A 10,166-nucleotide genomic window follows, 5' to 3' on the forward strand; every position below is an offset into this window, starting at 1 on the left:
TCATACTGGACAAGTCGAAGAGTTTTTTAGCCCAACAATCCGAGGATCGGGCTCTAGGAGAGCAGGCCAATCAAATGTTGTCGACTAGAGTCAACGACTCATATGGGGTGCCTAGGCACAAAAAGGAAGTGCTCCTATAGACCGACCCATCACCCATGTACTTCACAGATATCACTTCGAGTCCAAAAACACAAAAACCTTAAGAATACATAAATGTAGAAAGTTGCAAGTATTTATCATTTATTTCTCATCTATAAAAACAATGACCTTAGAGGAACCAATAAACATCCAAAGATAAATTATCAGCCACAACAACCCTAAAACAAAACACTCAAAACTGCCAAGTAGTCCCTCTTCCTAGTTTCGAAGGGAACCACCCTATAGATATATAACTTAATAGATATCTGCATCCACTCAAACACATCGTCCTTTTAAATCAAAAAATTTCTCCACATAATTATGAATACATTATTTTTCTTTCCCTTAAGCGGAAAAACGTCCTCAACTTCAAACGACCACTTCAGCGGAAAAAAGTTGTCGTATTTGTCTAATACCATTTTAGGGTGTTAGAAAATCTAATATTGTCGGCCACCCCGTGGTTGAGGGAAACCATTTCCCCTTGATGACCTATTGTAGTTGTCCCCGTCTTGTCCACCTCCCTTGCCAAAACTCCTACTTCCACCAAAACGACCTCCTCCTCTTGGGGCTTCTGTCTGGTATCCTCCTCTTCCTCTGCCTCTTCCTCCTGTTCAAAAAGTACACCACAATCGTTAATTATAATAGTTCAAACATTATAGTGTACAAGTCATATTCCCGACGAGTATTGATTTGAAAGTTTCCTAGGTTTTTTTTTTGTTGAAAGAAGTTCCCTAGTTGAATGTTGTAAAAAATTATGCCACCTCTGGAATTTAGCACTTTTCTGTATTACCACAATGAACCTTACTGCACAGTACTCAAATAGAATAGATAATGGATTAATGGGGGTGACCCATCCGATTGGACTAATCTCAAACTCACCTTCTTACCCTGCCCCACATTATTATAACGTCCAACAATCATTTTATATAATATCGAATAACCATATCCTAATCGTGGATATGTATAAAAATGAAAGGTTAATTAGAACAATCAAATTAGGCGTAAACTAGCTAATAACTATAAACTGAAAAGTGGCATAATCGGAGATAAACTATGACATATATCAGAAGTACCCATACTGGACATCTATAATAGTAGAAACACCTACTTTAGCTGCGACAAGTAGATATATTAGCACATCTGGGTGAAGAGAAATAACGTGGTAATGGGGAAATAGAATCTTTCCTGCAGATGCTCAGACACAAAACCAAGCTCCAAGAACACAGTAGTTAGGCTGATCTAATAGGTGAAGAACTTAAAAACCATGGTGGGCTTCTTGCACCAACTTGTACAGTATATCAACAAGAAGACAAGATAAAGATAATACTACTAAATGTAACTGCAAATTGTTAAGAACCAGGAGAGAGAAGAGAGATACATACTTCCACCTCGAGATGTGTTGCTGCCACTTGCCCTACGTTCCTCGATGTGCACTTGCCGACCACCAAGCTGTAGCGGAGATGCCTGTGAAGAGATTAAGACAAATCAAAGTGATATAATTTTATGTTTAAGAAGATGACATTATTCTGGTCCATAAGCGAGAAACACAAAAACTTCACTTCATAAGATATGGAAGAGCGAAGCAAACTCAGATGCAACCAACAACAGCGAAGTGGAACAGAATAGAGCGTAGTGTTGCAAGAAAATAAAGTAAAGAACTAGTAAACTGTGCCAAATAGACATAGAACTGTAACAAATTAAGAATACGCAAATGTTAACCTCCAAATTGGTCGTTGTAATCCGAAACAAGCTCCGGTTTGCAAACAGACTTATTTAGTTCCGATCAGCGAGTAATTCGATAAGATGGAAGCTTTATTTTTGCAGCTTACAGCTGGAATAACGGTCGATACAGAAAATAAACTGTTTCCACTTACTAAAAATGAACTATCAAAAGATAACAAAAGCTTCTCACCGAATAGTTTCTTATCCATAGAAGACTAATACACGATATCTTTCATTACACATTTACACAACACGAACCTTGCGTCCAAGTGCCCAACTGCCGTTTTATTTGAAGGTTTACCCCTAGTTTCGTTAAAACTAGTATTTGATCGATTTTTTTTTTTTAACTTACCCTCTTAACAGTCTGGATCATGATTCGTGGTGTAGATAGTATAAGGGTACCCACAGATACTGCATCACGATTCAGTCAAGACTCAAGATGGTGGAGACCAAAAATAGTCCAGAATCCAGATGATTAACCAATTAGATGTAAATATGTAGTCTAGACCAGTTCCCAAATTATGTCATTGACACAAATAATTTAGGCAAAGAACACAATAACTCTCTTAAAAAGTAGTTTTTTCTTCATAATATTTTACTAATCAAAGATAATCACACCACCCCTTTATAACAGAACATGTATCAAAGGTATAAGTTGTAACACAAATAAACAGGACCAGTGAACACTGAAATTGATTGAAGGTATATCTTTGATATAAGATGGAAAAGACAGACTTTACCATTCAGAACTATTGAAGAATTGAGAGATAGCAAAATCTAACCTTAATTGCATTCTGGGCACCAACAACATCTTCAAATTCAACAAATGCATAGCAAACACCAATATCCTGCAAGCCAAATATCAAATAAGTTTCTTTCAACATGGGAACCCATGTTTCCAAAAATTAAGGCTAATGTCAGTAAAACAACTTGGAATCACAGATGCCAACTAAGTCAGCAGATCAACCATTCAAATACTGAAAACACGTGTGGAAATTATTACTGGAATAAAATAGAAAGGAGTCAGTTAAACATTAGCCTCCTAGGTAAAATGATTTTGAAGGCAAATAGCAAGTTCAAACATTCGTAAACGTTAAAATGGTTTTTTGGTCATTGTCCGTTCAGCCTGATTTTAACTGGCGGAAGAAGAGGATTGAGTCCAGGTGCAGATCGAATAAATGGAAGAGTATAGAGGTAGCTAAGTAAATGCACCTCTCGGTTCCTTAAAGCCACTCCTTCAGGCTTGATTCTACCGAAGTTCTTGAACTCTTGCTCGATTTCAGTAGCTGATATTGTAGAGGGTAAATTTCTCACATACACAGATTTCCCTTCACCTGAAAGATTCAACAAATACATAAGACTCGGCAATCCTCAATGCAAGAATTCAGAGAAGGTGAACAAACTTCCAAACATTAAAACTTGATTTTCAAAAGTCAACTAAAAACTAGAGCACTTGAATTATTCCAAAAGCTATTTGAGCAAGAAGTTTAATAAAATCACTTGCTCATTTCTTTTATCACTTGCTTTTACTCAAATCTTTTCGAGTTTTCCCACCCACATAGAGAAACTCAATTAAATGTAGAGGCAAGAGAACAAGCAAGATTTTTGATAAGCAGATGAAATATTTAGCCGTTCACCTTAGTAAGACACCTCAAAATTTGGGAGGCACATGGTAGTAAATATTCTCCCATTTTCCTTTAATTCCTTTTTTACTACACAGGCCGCGTTCTTAACTCTTGTTTTGATGCTTTTGATGGAAAACAATTCCTGTACATGTTATTCCAGGGGTACGCTTCCTAAACCTCACATAGGTACTGGCTTTTTTAGTTCAGGGAATTCGGTCGAACACCCAATTTCCTCTTGAGCTTGGGTAAAAAGAGTAAAAGACATGTCAATGGTTTTAGGTTGGGCTCCTTATGTAAACTGCGAAACATATGCAAACTATATGTGGACCTTACATGTTACACGCAAACTAACATAGGGAATGGGAATCCTAAAAGAACTTGTTGGGGCCGTGTTACACGCAAACTTACATAGGGACTTAAAGAGTTTTGGCCATTTTTCCCTTCAAGACAAGTTTTGGTTCACTATGACTTATGAAAGATATACGCCTATTAGATGTAACCGTGCCTGTAGGGTACGAACAATTCTATTTTGCATCTTAGCTAATGAGTATTTACCGAGGTCACTAGTTTTCACATTTGTGCATATAATCTCCCTTATGTGCATTATGGAAACATGCAACTGCCTCGATCATATGACCTTAAAGGGAAATAAGCTATTCATACAAACCGAGTTGTTTTCTCTCTTTTTTCCTCTCTCCCCATCGCACGAGTAAGATAGTGAGGGTGGAAGAGAGAAAGACATAAGGAAGGGAGAGAAAGGAGGAGGAAGAGAGAAGAGGGAACGGAGATAGGAAGAGATAGATAAAATAAGGGAGGACGAAGAGAGATAAAGTGACTCGCCAACAGATGGTCGGACGTCCCTTCCCTGTCGGCTAGTAAATTTTAGACGAGCTTTTAAGTAGGAAAATATAGCAAGGGAAGATGTTTTAAAAGAAAGGGAAATGAAAAAAAAAAAGAGAAAATCATAAGTTAAAGTTAACTGACAAGTTATTATCGGGCCATGCTGGAAACTAGTCATCGTTGGATGGACAATATGGTAAGTTGGTCATATTTTAGGGCTCTGAAAATGATTTACCAAAGTTAACTAAAACCAAACTTTAGGTCCATATAATTTGCCTTTAATTTCGCCGCCATCCCTCCATTCCTCTTTTCTTTTACTTTGGACTGTTGAGGATAAGTTGAGGAAAAAGTATCAATCAGTTGGCTATAGATAAATCTAAACTGTCTAATGTCTTTGCTTGAATTAAATCTGAACCACTAATTGGGAAAGATAAAAAAGCAAACTATTTTATTATATAGATTTTTCAATAGTTATTTTTCCCAAGATAACTAAATTTCTAACAGCGCGTTCGTTCATTGTCGATCTGAATCTGGTTCCATCGCTACCTAAATATTTTTTTCAATCCACCAAGTAGATAAACTAAATCAAAGGCCAGGTTTAAGGCTCGTGTTTCATTTTGGTTCTTCGGATTTTGCTTTTTGTTTCATTCTCTAGTACATTTAGCTCAATAGTGTAAAAACTTAATAGAATTACACTTGGGAGTTTTGTATTTCGACATTTGTATTTGGGGTTCAAGTTTTTAGCTCTTTCTATCAGATGTTGGCATCAATACCATGGGCAGTCCATGCATTTAACCTTTTCAGAGAGGTCTGCCTGATATTGACACCTTCTAATACCTAGAAGCCAAGAACTAGTGATGCTTTTTGAGTAGGAAAATTCACCTTCCAATGATGCAACCTCTGTTACAGTTTCCACACTTGACCTTTCAGGCAAAGTTTTCAGTACAGGATATGCTTGCTGATTGGGCTGTGGTGCATGATGCCATTCAGAAGTAGGTGGGAGGCTCTTGGTCGCAGAAGGTTGAGGAGCCATTGACGACGTAGATTGTCCTTTAGCAACCCGTAACTTCCACATCAGACAAAAAACGTTAGAGGACAAACTAAGGAAATAAGGATCAAAAACAGATTAACAGAAACAAGACTTTGATGCTTACAATAGAAGCATATGTGTGCTTAGGAGGTTCTCCAACAGGTTCATCGACCGGCATCGGGGGAGAGTCTTGCAGGGTTTTCAGATCACTTGTAAATGAAGGAGTTAAGTCTTCCATTGGAGTTTCGTCCCCATGAGTTTCTTCCACATGAGTTTCTTCAATAGGCGACTCTTCTACTTTGTCAACCTCAGGAAGATGATGTTCCTGTTGCTCCGCGGGAATGTACTGCTCAACTGAATCATCTTCTACATGAACCGGGGCCTCAAACTCCTCGGTCGGAGTTTCTACACCTTGGGCATAATCGGTAACTGAAAAATTAATCATTTTTCTGCAGTCAGAAACTAGGTAATATAGATTTTCAGATATGAGAAACTAGAGGAGACACAGGAATAACTAGAAGCCGCTCAGTTTCCTTTCCAGAAATAAAAACCAACTCTGGATTCAAATGAAAACTGAATAGCATTACTTGGTATGTAATTGCAACTGAAGTATTGTACCTCTGAAGCCATTAACTGAAAAGAACGAAGTACAGTGTTTCTGTTTCCCATAGTTTCTACGGAGCACTTGGGTAAACTCAGTGACGATAAATCTCTACTTTGATTTAAGCAAGTTTATATAGAAAAGACATCTTTTTAGCATTATACAGAACATGTGAATCGCAGGCAAAGTAGTGCACATCCTCTACAACAATCATAAAACATAGGGGTCCTGGTTTTGGTGGATACTGGCAAAGTGGCAAGTGGCAGCACATGGTTGGAAGCAAAAGGAGTAAGGAGTTAATCACAACAAGGGTTAAAACTAATACTGTTAATTTGGAGGTACTAGACGGGGTGTGACCTACGAAATGAACACTTGACTTTGACACTTTCCTGTCCAGTTTCGGAGATCTGACAGTTTCTGTTGGATTATCAACAGTAGGAGGAACTACAAAAAGGCAGCAATAGATGATACAAACCATGTAGGTGCAGCATTCTACTTTTGACAACGGACTACAAGCCTATTACACCATATACTCAATGTTTTCAGCACGTTGCACTGTCTGGTGTATGAGCGGTGGGGGTGGCTACAGCCTACAGATGTTGTAAATTTGTATGGGTTACAGCAGGTTCCGCTTATCAATACACAACTTTAGTATCGAAATTTAGAGTGCGGAGGAATTTTGATAGGGTATTGAATCTTGGCTAGGTCAGTTACCAGAAAGTGGAAGAGTAGAACCTGGAGCATATTGGAGGTTCTCAACACCATTGTCATAGATGTTCATTCATGACTATGAGTTACCATGCATGTACCATACCCTTGATGTTGCAATCCGATTCTCGAGATAGTAAACTTATTTGGGTGTCCATCATGCTTATTTTCCCTTTGGTTCCATGACATACCTAAGCTTTGATATCGACTGTGGCGTAAACCAAGCGACAGTAAATCTCTGCTCTAATTTGAACTAGTTTATGTAGAAAAGATCTAACAAGGACTTCATTTCAAAATTAATTTCTGACTGAATTGTGCAGTAATTTGAATAGAAAACAATCATCTCCTTATAATGTTAAAACTAGCAGAGGGAACCTTTAATGGAAAAGAAACCAAAAATAAGACAAACTAGGACTCTTCAGACGTGGCACGTGCAGCAATGGGGTATCTAAAGCCATACTGAGTTACTGACTATACATCAAGTAACAATTGAAACTTCTCTCTTGAGGAAAATCTCGAAGCAGATTTTATTTAGAATTTTAGATAATGAAAATGAGAAAATATTAGTCACAAGGCTACTCCACCATTCTAATATTGTTAGTAATGGAACTGCTAGACCTTGGAAATGCTAAAAATAGTACCTGGCTCCGAGAGTGGGACAGAAGGAGCAACTGAATCAATATGATTTTGGTTTACTGGTGTATGCTCAAGAATCTCTTCATCCTCAAGAAACTGAAAGATATCATTAAGAACAAAGTAGCCTTTCTCCTGAGGAGCAAGGAAAAAAGTCTGATTAAACCTCCTCCTGCCCCTGTAATCCTTTATTTGAACAGAACCTGAAACCATCACAAGAACGCCTCCAGCCCAAGAATCCAAAGAATGTGCTGTCTTGATCTCAATCTCAGAAAAATTGAGAGACATAATAAGCGAATGGATTTGCTGTAAAATGAGAATAACAAAGACTCTTCAGTTATACATAAATGCACAAAAAAGTTAGATCAGTTATTAAAAATTTCAGGTTTGCCTCAACTATCCAGTTAACTGCAATAACAGTCATTTCGGTATACAATACTGTTATTAACAATTACAGACTGCTTGCCCAAGTGGTTGAAAGTGTTGACATAAATTCCAAAACCCTGGAGGCCCCAAGTTCGATACCCAAGGAGGATGGAATCCATGGTTTATTGAACTTGGGTTATTAATAAATTTGTCGGGCTTTAGGCCTCTTTCATGTTGTCGGGCTTTGGGTCTCTTTAATTATTGGTTTAACTTAGGCGGTTATCGTGCTGATCACATTTTAATGATGTATCAATGCCTTGTAACGACTAACGTAGATCGTAGTCGATTTCTCAAAAAAAAAAAAAAAAACAATTACAGACTGCTAACACATTGAATCAGGCCAAGATACAGTAAAAAACATCGATTCTAATGCCACAGGATACGATTAATTCGCCTATGTTTCAAAATTTAATCCAAATTAAGTAAATCATACGCTGTAAAAAAAATCAGGAAAATGAGAATGATTACCAGCATAGATCCTGCTGATTCAGTCGTGTCCCCATCGACACGAAGCATAGAGCTAGCATCAGTATAGAATTGATGAACAATATCCGGCTGTTGTTGAAGAACCTGGTAATACTGTCCAACGAAGTACGAACCAACCTAAAAACAACAAGAAGAGATTAGAGAGAGATTGAAAATTCATATCAATCATTGAATTAAAGAAGAATGTTAAGAGTATGAGCGAATAGAATTAAGGGAGTACCTGAGCAGCACTAACAGGAGCGGGGAATGCAGTAGCCATGATCACCAACCCCTAACCCCTCCTCTGACCAAATGAACAAATCTAGATCTGGAATGAAACCAGAAGGATGATCTGAAGGGAAAAAACAATTAATAAAGAAGATTAGGGTTTACAATTAAAGGAAAAAAATATACATAGAACAATCCTCTCATCAATATATACATAAAAATTTGGAGATTAAAATGATAAAATTGAAGGGTAAGGAAAACGAGATTAAAAAGATCTAAAGGAAACGAAGAAACCTTGAGAGGATAAAGATTATAAAAAGATCTCTCTCTCTCTCTCTCTCTCTCTCTAGTTTCTGCGTTTGAGTTCTACTTCACTGGTTTAAGGATCGTGACATCGTGTCTGTAACAGCTCCTAGTATAAAAAACGTGTATTTCTCCTCTGTTACGCATTAAGGTTGGGGGGGGGGGGGGGGGGGGGGGGGGGGGGGGGGGGGGGGGGGGGCCTAAAAGCATCAGCCAAAACAGCTATAACGACACGGCCATTAATTAATTTAGTTTCGACCCATTTTAGGCGAATAATCTATATAACAAATGACATAGGTTTTGGTGTCATGTCATAACTCTGGTTTATAAATCTCGGTCGTCCAATTTTCTTTTATAAATCACGACCCTTTTTAACGGATTTTTAAAAAATAAAAGTATAAAAGTTAGAATAACTACCCACTCCCTACAAACTCTCTAACTATTTTTCTCTCTTTCATTTTTCTCTTTTCAAACAACTCAATGTAATCTCGGTTATTATTTTTAATATATTTTTTTATTACTTCAAAATCTGTATAAGACCAAAATATTTGATAATTTTGTATAATATAAATATAGAAATTTCCGTGCCCTACGGGCACGGGCTATACCCTAGTAATTTGACAATTAGCGTGTTTATCACATCGTATCGATGTATTAATGTCTTTATAATGACCGTTGTAGTCAATAATCAAAAAAAAGAAAAAAAAAAAGAACAAGGCACGACTCTTCATGACTTGGGTCAATAACCATTGACCAGACTCTCTAAAAGCACCCGACAACTAACTTAGGCATTTAAGGGGCAAGTTAACCTCCATTATCTCTTCTACCTTCATAAAAAAAAGTCTTTAATGATGATTCAAAAAATTATCATCAGTTGACAACGCTCACTAGGTCAAGAAAGATCAAAAGTCTAAATCAATCTGTGTCAAGTCAATATGGAGGTTGAATCTGAAAGAGGTCTACCACTCAAGCCCATAATTGGAGGGTCGGTACGATTATCTTAGATGCCTTAAGTCATGCCTTGGCTCAAATACCGCCAGGGCTGCCCTGGGATTTACGAGAAGACTAGGTGGTCGGCGTAAGTGGAGTCGATACCTTAATCTTGAAACATGGGGGGATAGAAACGTGCCTAATGGTTACCGACTTAATCCTGAAATCCTATCAAAGATCCCAGTTGGTGAGGATCTTAAGTATTTATTAAACTTGGGCTTCAAGAGGTTCCAATAGAATAAACTTCTCCTAAAGAATCTACAAACTCAGAAACCTAATCTACCAAGTATCCTTGAACAAGGTAACTTCTAAATAAAAAATATACGGGATAACCCGAAAGATAAATCCTATTATTTTCAGATTGCAAAATAGTAGTTCCAATCCAACACGGTGGATCTCAATCGCCTCAAATAACCCTCAACTTTATGACTGGTTTCCTGCCTAGCCCCCTACTTTA

General features: G+C 37.6%; 1 protein-coding gene across 1 annotated transcript; it reads right to left on the reverse strand.

Annotated features, from left to right (window-relative positions):
• Positions 1-214: 214 nt before the first annotated feature.
• On the reverse strand, positions 215-8,989 carry LOC147556244 (Nuclear transport factor 2 (NTF2) family protein with RNA binding (RRM-RBD-RNP motifs) domain-containing protein). Its single transcript, XM_086664071.1, has 10 exons — positions 8,711-8,989; positions 8,430-8,540; positions 8,192-8,326; positions 7,306-7,603; positions 5,480-5,784; positions 5,208-5,391; positions 3,073-3,194; positions 2,643-2,708; positions 1,521-1,602; positions 215-745 (listed from the first exon to the last, which is right to left on the reverse strand). Exons 2-10 carry the CDS (start codon positions 8,466-8,468, stop codon positions 576-578), a joined length of 1,401 nt encoding a protein of 466 aa, XP_086520197.1. The 5' UTR covers positions 8,469-8,540; positions 8,711-8,989; the 3' UTR covers positions 215-575.
• Between the last annotated feature and the right edge of the window lie 1,177 nt (positions 8,990-10,166).

This window comes from Eschscholzia californica, unplaced genomic scaffold (assembly GCF_041429995.1).
Source record: "Eschscholzia californica isolate CP2 unplaced genomic scaffold, dmEscCali1.0.p SCAF_2, whole genome shotgun sequence".
In the NCBI taxonomy this organism is placed as follows: domain Eukaryota; kingdom Viridiplantae; phylum Streptophyta; class Magnoliopsida; order Ranunculales; family Papaveraceae; genus Eschscholzia; species Eschscholzia californica.

Coding starts and splice junctions, on each gene's coding strand:
- LOC147556244 (XM_086664071.1), bottom strand. CDS start 8,468: ATGGCTACTGCATTCCCCGCTCCTGTTAGTGCTGCTCAG. Junction 5,785..7,305: donor TGTCCCACTCTCGGAGCCAG/GTACTATTTTTA, acceptor TTAATTTTTCAG/TTACCGATTATGCCCAAGGT. Junction 1,603..2,642: donor GTGCCCAGAATGCAATTAAG/GTTAGATTTTGC, acceptor ATCTCTTCACAG/GCATCTCCGCTACAGCTTGG.